The 13,585-nt window shown below is 43.2% G+C and overlaps 1 protein-coding gene across 1 annotated transcript in view; it reads left to right on the top strand.

Moving 5' to 3' along the window:
• The window catches only part of sec24c (SEC24 homolog C, COPII coat complex component), a 47,132-nt gene extending 44,424 nt beyond the window's left edge, over positions 1-2,708 (top strand). The window contains exon 23 of the mRNA XM_060940045.1: positions 1,064-2,708. Coding sequence (XP_060796028.1) covers positions 1,064-1,204 — 141 coding nt within the window. The 3' untranslated portion in view covers positions 1,205-2,708. The remainder of the gene's footprint in view (positions 1-1,063) is intronic.
• Positions 2,709-13,585: the final 10,877 nt, after the last annotated feature.

Here is a 13,585-nt window from a genome sequence, read left to right as displayed (position 1 = left end):
CAGACTGAGGCGCCATGTTGTTTACTTGTCGCGGCTGCTCTTGCGAGATTTGACATGGGTTACATACAAGGTCAGCTGACTTGTAGAGCGAGATTTCTCGAGACTGAATGACCTTTCACCCACCGGCGTGGGAGTTTTTTGACAGAAGTAGTTTGCGAGTTGTTTTTGTTGACACTTGGGCATTTAAAGATGTCATCCTGCAGCACGAAACGGAAGAAAGCCAAAGACTGTCCGGGGCAGAAGAAGATGACGACTTTCTTTTTCAATGTTGACAGACAATTTGTTACAATTTCCCTCTCGGATAGCCTCAGAATGTCCCATTGTAGCCTCAGTTTTTCAAAGGCTTCACACGGCGGGGGGAGGGACGGACAACCGGCACCACCCGCTTCGTTCCGTCGCCATGGTGAGCATCCTCATATTAGATTTTTCTAGAAAAACCCCTGGTTCTATTATTCGCATTTTTTTTCCAGGGCATAATTTCACTATAGCTACATGTATTTGTACTGTATGTCCTTGTGCAAATGTCAATACAGTATACTTAGTAAGGAGGCTATAATATTTTATTCTGAGGGAGGACCCCCCCCCCCCCCCCAAACAAAATAAAACAACACCAGAGGCCACGTCACCACTCGCGCACCCTTCTCACCTTTTTCACCCCCGACCCGTTTTCATGCCTGAGATGACCTGGCAACTTATCCAGGGTGTACCCCACCTCTCGCCCATAGTCAGCTGGGATAGGCTCCAGCTTGCCTGCGACCTGTACAGGATAAGCGGCTACAGATAATGGATGGACGTCATTGAGGGAAATGCTGGCTACTTTGAAGAACCAAAATTATGAATTAAACTTTTTTTTTTTTTTTTTTAAAGCACATGATTTCATAGTGTTGATGTCTTCAGTATTGTTCTACAATGTAGAAAATGGTCAAAATACAGAAACCCTATGAGTAGGCGTGTCCAAACTTCTGACTGGTACTGTATTATCATCATTAACCCTGTAATATACAATCTCTGTCCTGATGTTTGCTCTGTAACTGGAAGTTTTAATAATTTTTCTCTTTTTCAGCTGGTGGTGGTGAAGCAGGAAGACAAACTTGAGCTCATCTTTAAGCATTTCCTTGTGGAGGACAAAAACAACAGTGGCGGGGCTTCTTATGTGGACTTCTTGTGTCACATGCACAAGGAGATTCGCACACTCCTGAGCTAGGAGAGATACCATTGCCCTTTTTATCTGACAAACCTGTTCTGTCCTCCTGTCATTTCCCCTCCTCTAATATAATGTTCTATAAAGTGCAGGAGGAAAATAAGTTTCTCTCTCTGCTCTGTCACATTCTGGTTTCTGTCCGTGATTTGGTTTGGGGGGTGGAGTGTGTGCAAGTGTGCGCATGAATCGGCATATGTATGAGGGATGCTACTGGTATTTCCCACCTCTTCCTGATATAGTAATGGATTATCCAGCACAGCTGCTGTAACGATCACTTTATTCCAAACGAACGCTTAAGTGCAGAATTAACAATGTGTTAATCAAAATGCAAGATAATAGGCTTTAAAAGTGCGTGGACTGTGAGTGCGGGAACACCGGCACTATAGGTGGTAGCAGATGGCATTAATGATTGAACCTGATTTTCTGAAAAAGATCCCGACAAATAGAAAGGAAAATTTCCAAATAACTTATTGTTTCCTGTATTTTTAATTTTTGTTGTCGTGGATGTTTCGTTCAGCGAGTCGCTTCATTTTCATCCATGGCCTTACGGACCCATCTCTCAATTTCTCACACTTTTTTTTTTTTTTTCTCTCTGCTGCCTTTTTTTTTTTTTTTTGTTATCCTTTATTGTAATCATTTAATGGTTTTTTTTAAAGTGTGCAGAAACACTTTTTGGTGGATTCTATCGGAAGCGGAGTGTTTTAAGTGTGCTATTCACTGTCCATGCATCTAACTCTTTATAAAGACATAACACTCGCACTAAAATTCTATGCATCAGATTAGCTATGGATGGAGGAACATGGAACCAACAAGCCTGATATCTAAATTAAGAAGGAACAGACTGCATGCTGAGTTAACTGGACATGCCTGAAGCTGCGCTACAGTGTGAGCGTTGAGAGCAGATGAAGAATTCTCCTATTGTGGAGAGGGTACGGAGCCCATCAGAGAGCTTTCTGACTGGGCCGGGTGATGGAGTTCAGATTAGCCAGCTGGACGGGAGTTTATGCAGTCGAGCTTTTCTTAAAGAGGATGGAGACTGTAGTCCAGATGGCAGCCATCTTCAAAGAAAGCTTCAGTACCTGAGCTTATATTCCAGGAACAGCTCCACATACTGTTTCTGATGTCTCCAGATTTTCTGTTTTGTTACTCTTTTTTTTTTCCTTTCACTGTATGATCAAGTGCTAACCTGTACCATGTATCATTTTACAACCCAATATTCATTTCTAAATGTTTTGTGGGTTATAATCCCAGATCAGGCAGGCGGACTCTGACACAGACATCAGCACTAGGTTCTTGTTTGCCCTGGTCTTGTCTTTCTAGTGAATTAACTTTTTTTTTTTGTACAGTGAAAGCATACAGCAAGAGTAGCAGGAGAGATTTAGAACTGCCGATTTCTAACCATTTTCAAGCATGTGCAGGATTGTGACCTGAAAAGCAATCAATACTGAATACCTTGTCATCACATGTATTTACATGTACAGAATTAAAAATCACATTTTAAACATGATGCTCAGTTAGTGTGCTTTGTTGGCTGTATTCAGCAATGAAAAACTGCCCATTATACCGTACCTGCAGTCTTGGACAGGAAGTGTTGCAGCATCAGACTTCTGTCTTTCATTTCTCTTGGATTTATGTTTTAGAATTTTTTTTTCCCCCCTCGTAATGCTTCCAGAGTTCCTCTCAAAGCACTGATGAAGCGAAAGCTGGAGTTTCTGAATGTTCATCCTACTGTCATCTTAAGTGTTGATATACAGTAAAGATCGGTCCTAATGAAATTCCTTAGAGAAAGGAGGGACCTGCCTTTGATTACTGCCCTTTTTTTTTTTTTTTTTCGTCCTATTCATTTCTTTTGTATCTGTCTTTTTTCCACACATATCTTAACCTCGTAATCAGTGTTTTGTCTAAGTTTAGAATTCATGACTCATGTCTTATCTTTGCCACTCAACTGCAAAATAAATATCTAAATCAGTTTGTTGGTTGACTTTTCCAAGTTGATTAAAATAATCGGCACGTAAAGATATCTAAAAGCAGCCTGGTTTAGGTAATGCATCATTGCTTTTCTCTTTCTATAACCTTATCTACACTGTCCTGTACATTCTTGTTTTCCCTACTCTCAACACACCCATCAGCTAAATAAACTCAGGAATGCTGTTCGAGCACACTGGTGTTTTAGAGCATGGAAAACCAAAACAAAAGGTATAGGACAAAAGGTGCTCCAGACATCTGTTCTTTTATTATTAATTTAAAAGTAGATTGCCTTTCAGATTTTTCAAGTGTAGGTCATAAAAAGAATTTTCCTGACACCCGATTATTTTTGTTTAGTGGACCAAATCACAGATTTCCAATTTTATTAGTTTTTTTTTTTTTAATGGAACAATTTCTGTGGCCACATGGCCCTGAAGTCTGCTCTCTTTTTCCTGCTTCACCATGACCCAATTCAAGATACATCATGTAGTGGGTTTTCCCTGTTCACGCAAGGCATTGTGGGATACAAATTTAAAACAGGACAGGAAAATGGAGGACGCGAGTGCGTGAATGAAACGTGAAAGACCGACTACAGTAATGGGAAGTGAGAAGAAAAGGAAACGCAGGACCAAATTAAGAAATATCGGCAGTCAGCGAGCACCTCGGTGTGATCAGCTGTTCGTTTAGCGACAGAATGATGGAACTGTCAGTGCACGGTCAAAGGTAAACCTGTCGATGACAGTAATGCAACACTGGATGCCAGCTTCTGTAAAAGAAGGAGGTAAACCTGTGCATGCGCATACACACTTCCTCTGTCTGCTTGATTGTGCGAAGTGAGCGATTTCATGCATATTATTTGCTCAGGAATCGCCTCAAATTAAATAACTTCTCAGCCACAAAATGGCCTGGGTTTTTTTTTTGGACCAAATTTCAGAAGGAACTAAATTTCACCGATTTCATGAAATCAAAAGGCCGTATAGCTTTAAGCTGTACATGAATCCCTTTTAGTTTCTTTGATTTGGTCTTCGGGCGGCATGGTGGTGTAGTGGTTAGCGCTGTCGCCTCACAGCAAGAAGGTCCGGGTTCGAGCCCCGTGGCCGGCGAGGGCCTTTCTGTGTGGAGTTTGCATGTTCTCCCCGTGTCCGCGTGGGTTCCCTCCGGGTGCTCCGGTTTCCCCCACAGTCCAAAGACATGCAGGTTAGGTTAACTGGTGACTCTAAATTGAACGTAGGTGTGAGTGTGAATGGTTGTCTGTGTCAGCCCTGTGATGACCTGGCGACTTGTCCAGGGTGTACCCCGCCTTTCGCCTGTAGTCAGCTGGGATAGGCTCCAGCTTGCCTGCGACCCTGTAGAACAGGATAAAGCAGCTACAGATAATGAGATGAGATGAGTTGCTTCATTCTGCCATTTATACTTAAAAGGCAATTCATGAAGCATAGTTTCAATAGATGGACTCAGTTTGCCGCGCCTCTCACCCGACATCAGCTGGGATTGGCAACAGCTTTCCCTGTGACCTTGACGGATAAGCAGTATTGATGTTGGACACCTGGATGGAATCGGTTTGATGAAAAATAGGGGCCTTTCACTGGTTTTATTACAATTACAGTTTGCCTTGTAGGCAGCAGAGGGCTCTAAAACGAACACTCCTTTAATAAAATCTTATGAGCCAGCAACATCACACACCTCTTATGCATGCCATGTCCTGAATCTAAGCCTGTTGGAATAAGTTTCCCAGGGCAACACTATTTTGTAAGCTGAGGCAGAGCTGTGTGATAAACCCATTTTCTCTTCTGCCTGCTGTCTAATTGGTTTTCCGAGCTGATCACTGGCCTTCCCTTCACACTCTTCCTGTTTGTTTCACTGCTTGTATTCGAAGGTTTTGTGGCCATTCCTGTGATCAGAAACATCACTACTGGACCACAGGGCATTTAGTACCAGCTGTGTATCAAAAAGGTACGTAGATGGTTTAAATAGAGTGGCAGTAAGAAAATACAGTGCTTCAAAGCAGTCCCATTGTTCCTCGTGCACTGATTCACAACACTCACTACCAGGTCTTTCTCAGGCCCTGTCCACACGGCAACGGATTCAGGTGAATCTGATAAAATTGTTTATCGTTTTGGCCTGGCGTCCACACGGCACCGGGGTTTTGGGTGCCCCAAAACGAAATCTTTTGAGAACGGGTTCCAGAGTGGAAAAATCTGGCAACGGCCCCGTTGCGAAGTCGTCTGGATGAGTAGAACGGATTTGTTTACGATGACGTCACAACCACACGACTGTCAGTGCTTCACGCCGGGTAGAAGTGTAATGAACTCGATGTGAGTTGTCAACAAATCCTATAACTTGGTTCATGAAACGCGCTTACAAAATATTTTCACTGTGAATATTTATTGTGTAATGGTGCAAAGTGAGAGAGTGAGAGAATAGCCCTTAGGGCAGAGTCTTTAGTCCAAACACTGCGGAAGTACTGAGTATAACCAAACCGTGCACCGCCTGTGCGCTTTCCAAAAACAAAAACAATCCTGCCAGCAAAAATAGGAAAAAAAAAAAAGAGCGATCTCACCTCTTCAGATGTTGGTTTAAGTCCGACAATACATTCCTCAAAAAGGGCGTAGAAGAACAAAGTAATCCATCAACGTGTAGCATTCAATTTATTCCGGACCATTAAAGAATTCTGGAGGATATCAGAATGTTGGCGTACCGGCTTCCATCTACCCCCGTTCATTCCTCTTTCCGCGTCTTTCGTTTTACGCTACTGATTAATAATCAAAACTTTATGTGACTGATGCTACAGAAGAAGGGGTTTATGCACATGCATCTACTTCTATTGTTCTGGTGTCTCCGATGGGACCGTCTTACAGCGCACATAGAGGTGTGGCATGTGTATTGCATCGTTTTCAGCAAGCGTTGCGTTGCCATATGAACCTGATATTTTACTGATCCATTGCCCATGTGGACGCGATATTTTAAAAAAAAAAAATCTCGTTGTCGTGTGGATGTAGCCTCAGTCACTGCTGTACTGAGAATGTTCCACTACTACTAAAGCTAAATAATAGCTTTTCAGTGATGGACCATTTCTACTGAGGGACTGTGGACAGCATTTGGTGTGCCATTGTGTCCCCATGTGGAAATGAGAACAGCTCGATAGGCGTGCCTGTAGGACAATAGATGGGAATGTGGGTGAGACCTTATAAGGAAATCTTCAAATATGAGGAAGGGATTCAGGTTTTTTTAAGGCAACTACTTAAATTGACAGTATTTCTAAGAGAAGTTTAAGGTTTAAGATCATGATTCTTAATGTGGTTCTTCGAGCAGTGTTTCCAAGAGTTTGTATATTCAGTATAACCACACTGGGACATTTCACTGATTCGTATCAATCGTCTCGTCTGTGTTCATCACGTACTGACTGTCAGCACGGCTGTGATGATCTGCGGCTGAATCGCAGCCATGCAGGTGTTGAGTAGCTAAAACTGCACACTTGATCATGCGATATTACTTAATCTAGTTCTTGGTAGGTCAATGACTATAAAAAAAAAAAAAAAACAGTTAGCCCATCAGTCAAGTTGAATCCTAATGATAATAAGAAAAGAGAAAAGTGTTCTGTGAGTTGGCAGTTGAGCAGTAAAAAGCCCTATGGATCCAATAAATCGACAAAATAAAATCAAAATAATCCACTTCATCTTTAGATCAACAGGTGAATTGTTTAGCACGATGTAACCATTCAGAACTGCCAGTTCATGTGTGTGTGACGGAATCATTATGATGTATGTACAGTGGTGCTTGAAAGTTTGTGAACCCTTTACAATTTTCTACATTTCTGCATAAATATGACCTTAAGCATCATCAGATTTTCAAATAAGTCCTAAAAGTAGATAAAGAGAACCCAGTTAAACAAATGAGACAAAATATTATACTTGGTCATTTATTTATTGAGGAAAATGATCCAATATTACATATCTGTGAGTGGCAAAAGTATGTGAACCTCTAGGATTAGCAGTTAATTTGAAGGTGAAATTAGAGTCAGATGTTTTCAATCAATGGGATGACAATCAGGTGTGAGTGGGCACCCTGTTTTATTTAAAGAACAGGGATCTATCAAAGTCTGATCTTCACAACACACGTTTGTGGAAGTGTATCATGGCACAAACAAAGGAGATTTCTGAGGACCTCAGAAAAAGCGTTGTTGATGCTCGTCAGGCTGGAAAAGGTTACAAAACTATCTGTAAAGAGTTTGGACTCCACCAATCCACAGTCAGACAGATTGTGTACAAATGGAGGAAATTCAAGCCCATTGTTACCCTCCCCAGGAGTGGTCGACCAACAAAGATCACTCCAAGAGCAAGGCGTGTAATAGTGGGCGAGGTCACAAAGGACCCCAGGGTAACTTCTAAGCAACTGAAGGCCTCTCTCACATTGGCTAATATTAATGTTCATGAGTCCACCATCAGGAGAACACTGAACAACAATGGTGTGCATGGCAGGGTTGCAAGGAGAAAGCCACTGCTCTCCAAAAAGAACATTGCTGCTCGTTTGCAGTTTGCTAAAGATCACGTGGACAAGCCAGAAGGTTATTGGGAAAATGTTTTGTGGACAGATGAGCCCAAAATACAACTTTTTGGTTTAAATGAGAAGCGTTATGTTTGGAGAAAGGAAAACACTGCATTCCAGCATAAGAACCTTATCCCATCTGTGAAACATGGTGGTTAGGCTAATGCAGGTTAGGCTAATTGGTGGCTTTAAATTGACCGTAGGTGTGAATGCTTGTTTGTCTCTATGTGTCAGCCCTGCAATGACCTGGCAACTTGTCCAGGGTGTACCCCGCCTCTCGCTCATAGTCAGCTGGGATAGGCTCCAGCTTGCCCGCAATCCTGCACAGGATAAGCGGCTACGGATACTGGATGGATGGATGATACAGGACCATATTGTTTTTTATTTTTATAACAAATGCAGTTCAAACTATAAAACAATGAATTATATATAATTTAATTCTATCAGTGCAATTCAGTGGATAGGCAAAGGACAAGTTTTTTGGGGAAACTTTTAGTGAGGTGTTTTGAAGTAGAAAGATCTGACTCTTACTGTTGACTTAAGCTTACTGATTAGACTCAGTGAAAAGATCCATAATCCACATCACTAGTACATGGCACCTGACAAAATATCCAATGTAATGCCCAGGTCAGACGGCAGGCTGCAACTAGTTTTAACTACTTGCGTCTACCTGCGATAACAAAATCGCAGGTAGACGCAAGGCTGGTCTTGCATCGACGCACGACGACGCAGATAATGGCAAAGTGTTGCAGAGGGTCTTTAGTAGAATCAGGTTGACGCAAGTGGATCACGATCTGTTTGCATTTCAGCTGCAATTCGCTTTTGATGCATGTAGAGGCAGGCGGTCGTGCAACGCTTGAGCGACCAGTCACAGGTTGAAACAGGGAGTGGCAGCTAGACGCAGGCTGACACGGGGAAGACAAGTCTTTAGAGATGGCTGCGATGCATCGCAGGTAGATGTAGACTGCACCTGCAAATAGTTTACAACAACCTGCGAGCAGTCTTATGGCCTTATATTTTTTAAAGGTTTTCTGTGCGCTGCGTCAACCTGCGTCTAGCTGCGTCTGCTTCCGACTGGTTGCGTCCTGTCGTACCGTAACAGCTTGAAAACGCTGCGTCTTGCAATATATCTGACCACAACGAAGGATTTGACGCAAAACGCCTGCGTCCACCTGCGATCTGTTGCCACCCGACCGATCACAGGTCGCAGTATGCGTCTTTCTGCCATCTGACCTGGGCATAAACGCAACCCATTTATCAGTCACGTCTTGTAGGAGAAAGACAGGACACTTCTGTGCTGCAATGTAAATATTTGACCAGCAGAGGCTGCTCTCCCTACTTCATACACTTCGCTGCTCTGAGCTTCTTTTGTCCTCTTTACCCCCCTCATGAGCAGATCCCTTTACATTTATGCATAAAACTCCTCGCCTTGTCTCCTGTCTGGAGGCTTACTAATGAGCCTGCGGTCAGCCCTGAGAGAGGCAGGCGGGCAGGGGGGGCAGGACTTTGTGGCCATCTGTGTATGAGTGCACGTTGGTATATGGACAGACAGCTCCACCCGCCCACCAGGACGACCACCTGCCTCTTCTTGCATCATTACCTGTCAGCTATGTGGGTCACTGCTGTGTGTGTGTGTGTCCTTAGCTACCTGTCCTGATTGCAAAATGCAGTCTAACGTTACTTATAGTGCTGCTTAAAACAGAAATGGCTCTGTAACTTGATGCTCTGTTTTAATCTTTAGTTTGTGGCATGGCAGATACTGCGGTACATTGTATTCAAACTCCACAGTTCTTAGCATCGCCCTATAAACACACACACAAAGCTTGTTGCTGAGAAATAAGCAAGAGTTCATGTTTTTTTTTTGTCAAATGAGGTCAGAGGTTGACTATAGATAGTCCGAGACTGTGCTAACAATGAAAGAACAGAGAAGGAGGAATGGAGAGGAAAAGGGAAGGATGCTGCACCCTTGAGCACTCCCCAAGCCCCCCAGCTCGTCCATCACCACGTCTGGCACTTGCTGAGGACTCGGGAAGGAGAACCCAGCAGCACGCCTCGCAGCAATTTCTCTCACTGATCTGAGGTCACTTCTGATGCTCAGTGGGAAAAAAAAAAGATCTACACTGGGAAAAACATAGAACTGAACCCAAATCAGCTTTTAAATGGTGTTGCTGGCACTGACCTACATCTTCAGCAGCTCATTTGCACCACTGCTATAGAGGCTGATTTTGCCCTCGACAGTCCTTGGTTAAGATTAAACTGCCCATGGCTCATGGTTTCACGCTTCACAACACTGACCTACTAAATCAAACAGACTTTTCAACAGGACAAGAAATCAGTGTTGCTGCACAAATAGAATTCAGATTATCTTCAACTTCTGACTCTCTAAGCAAAATATACGTAGCGTACATAGTGGATTTTAATCAGGTCAGTTTGTTTTTAGAAAAGCAGGCCTCTCTTGAAAGTGATGTCATCTGTCCTTGATCCAGATGGTTGGTCGCGTACACGTGAGAGCAGGAACATCATCTACACCCATCCCATCCCATCCCCCGCCACCCAATTCCACCTGAGTCATCCATCTACACTAGAGCCTGGTAGCCATGTGTGTGTGTGTGTGTAGGACAGATGTAGGATGCTGGGGACTGGCACTGATGCCCCCGCTGTGTGTATCTCCACAGCCTGAGAGCAAAACCTCTTCCACAAAAAAATAAATAAATAAAAAATTCAAGCTGGACAGTTTTAATCTATTCAGCCATCTGGTTCACTGACTCCTGGTCTCACCAAATATCAGTGTCTCTACTACATTCGCTATATCCTCCTTCTGCAACGTTTCCTGCTTTCTGTCGGTCTTCCTCCCTAAAAATTTCCATCAGAAATGAAAAGTACAGCTTTAAGGCCTTTAACGCTCAAATAATTTCTCCCAAAGAGATTGATGTGTTTTAATCGACAGCATTCTTAGCACAGATGAGCACTGGATAAAGATTAAACGACGATATATATGATATGATGATTATTATTTTTTGGAAAAGATTCACGTTGACTTAATTCCATCTCCAGAAAAGCGTGTCCCCTCATTACGTCCTGCGCAGCATTGTATGCATGCTTGAAATGAATGCATGGCTGTCTGGCAGCATCCCAGATCCCCCAATGGTTGGCCAATGGGATTTTACGCCATATTATGCATGTCTTGTTCTGTCATTTGCAAGGTGGGGGATGGAAAAGGAGGATAATGATGTAACACAAGTCTATTCTTAGTGCTCGACAGTTCAGTTATACCTGAATTTTTGACAGGGGAAATTCCTGATGAGGTCAAAGGCAACACCCAGTGACCTGTAAAGAATGTTTATCTCTGTGTGTATTGCTCATCACGCTCACGACTCACTTTGTGACATTTCAACAGCAATAAAAAAGTAATAACTTAATTAATAGCATATGAAAAAAAGGAATATTTGTTGTTAATATGGCTTTGAGTGGGCAGAGGTAAATTGTTTTTGATTCCAGTGTGGGCTTTTCTGAGGACGATGAAGCATCTTGTACCATTTACATCTTAAAACTGTGCCCACACAGTGTGTATGCATATGTACACACACACACACACACACACACAATGCAGACCATGTTATACTCCTAATACAGACCTGCAGATGCACACTGAGCCACTGTGGCTGCACTGAACTGTAGTGATATCTGGTTGACTGCATATTCATTAATTATTCACATTCTTAGTCCTTCAGTCAAGGCAATATAGGATCTGGGGTTGTTTTGGGAATCTACATGTACTATATAACTTAACAACATGGAAATGTAGTCTACTGTTGCAAGACCATATGGTCAGGAGTGCACAAAAATCTCTCATCTCATTATCTGTAGCCGCTTATCCTGTTCTACAGGGTCGCAGGCAAGCTGGAGCCTAACCCAGCTGACTACGGGCGAAAGGCGGGGTACACCCTGGACAAGTCGCCAGGTCATCACAGTGCTGACACATAGACACAGACAACCATTCACACTCACATTCACACCTACGGTCAATTTAGAGTCACCAGTTAACCTAACCTGCATGTCTTTGGACTGTGGGGGAAACCGGAGCACCCGGAGGAAACCCACGCGGACACGGGGAGAACATGCAAACTCCGCACAGAAAGGCCCTCGCCGGCTGCTGGGCTCGAACCCAGAACCTTTTTGCTGTGAGGCGACAGTGCTAACCGCTACACCACCGTGCCGCCCACACTAAATTGCATGTGTTTGATATTTCTTTGTTTCTTAACATATTACTGTAGCACATATTGCTATCCTGATGTTATATTGTTTTCTCATAGCAGCTTTACCTGCGACCTTCCTGATGAAAAACAGGGAAATGGTACATGTTCTTGTTGGTTCCTATTGCTTGTGTAAAAGTTTTCAGTGCTGATTAATAGTATTTTGCACTTTCCAAATAGCTTGATATCACAGTAGAAATAATCTTAATAGTTGGTGAGTCAGTGATCTTTGACTGTGTCATGTGTTTATTGGCTTTCAAATTCATCTCATCTCATTATCTGTAGCCGCTTTATCCTGTTCTACAGGGTCGCAGGCAAGCTGGAGCCTATCCCAGCTGACTACGGGCGAAAGGCGGGGTACACCCTGGACAAGTCGCCAGGTCATCACAGGGCTGACACATAGACACAGACAACCATTCACACTCACATTCACACCTACGGTCAATTTAGAGTCACCAGTTAACCTAACCTGCATGTCTTTGGACTGTGGGGGAAACTGGAGCACCCAGAGGAAACCCACGCGGACACGGGGAGAACATGCAAACTCCGCACAGAAAGGCCCTCGCCGGCCACGGGGCTCGAACCCAGACCTTCTTGCTGTGAGGCAACAGCGCTAACCACTACACCACCGTGCCGCCCTGGTTTTCAAATTGAATTCAAATTATTGGACGTAAATTATTGGATACTGATGGTTATCTCAATAGGATTAGTGAACCTTCCATTAGGATACAATTACATTTCTATTAGAAAGAGAAACAATAAATGTACATTGAAAACCCCAAGGAATGAATGCCATGTTTTGACTACAGCTCTTATATAATCAGTTTTAAATAACCACTGCTTTCATTAAAGCATGGAAACACTGACGATGTTTTCTGAGATGTCAAAGTTTCACTAGAAACTTTGTGTGTGTGTGTGTGTGTGTGTGTGTGTGTACACAATCACAGCCATAACATTATGACTACTGATTGGTAAAGTGAATTACATTGATTTATGTTGTTAGAATGGCACCTGTCAAGGGGTGGGATATATTAGGCAGCAAGAGAACAGTCAGTTCTTGAAGTTGATGTGTTGGAAGCAGGAAAAATGGGCAAGCGTAAGAAGGATCTGAGCGACTTTAACAAGGGCCAAATTGTGATGGATAGATGGCTGGGTCTGGGCATCTCCAAAATGGCACATCTTATGAGGTGTTTCCAGTACATGTATGTAGTGGCTGGTACCTACCAAAAGTGGTCCAAGGAAGGACAACCAGCGAACTGGGGACAGGGTCATGGGTGTCAAAGACTCATTGATTCGCATGTGGCATATGGTCCAATCCCACAGAAGAGCTACTGTAACACAAACTGCTGAAAAAGTTAATGCTGGCTAAAACAGAAAGGTGCCCATCCTTAGACCACTTTTGGTAGGAACTAACCACTGCATACCAGGAACACCCCACAAGATGTGCCATTTTAGAGACGCTCAAATCCAGTCATCCAGCCATCACAATTTGGCCCTTGTTAAAGTCACTCAGATCCTTACGCTTGCCTATTTTTCCTGCTTCCAACACATCAACTTCAAGTACTGATGGTTCTCTTGCTGCCGAATATATCCCACCCTTTGACAGGTGCCACTGTAATGA

This window comes from Neoarius graeffei, chromosome 14 (assembly GCF_027579695.1).
Source record: "Neoarius graeffei isolate fNeoGra1 chromosome 14, fNeoGra1.pri, whole genome shotgun sequence".
In the NCBI taxonomy this organism is placed as follows: Eukaryota; Metazoa; Chordata; class Actinopteri; order Siluriformes; family Ariidae; genus Neoarius; species Neoarius graeffei.
Note: the sequence above shows the minus strand (reverse complement) of the source record. Positions and strands in the feature narration are given on the sequence as shown.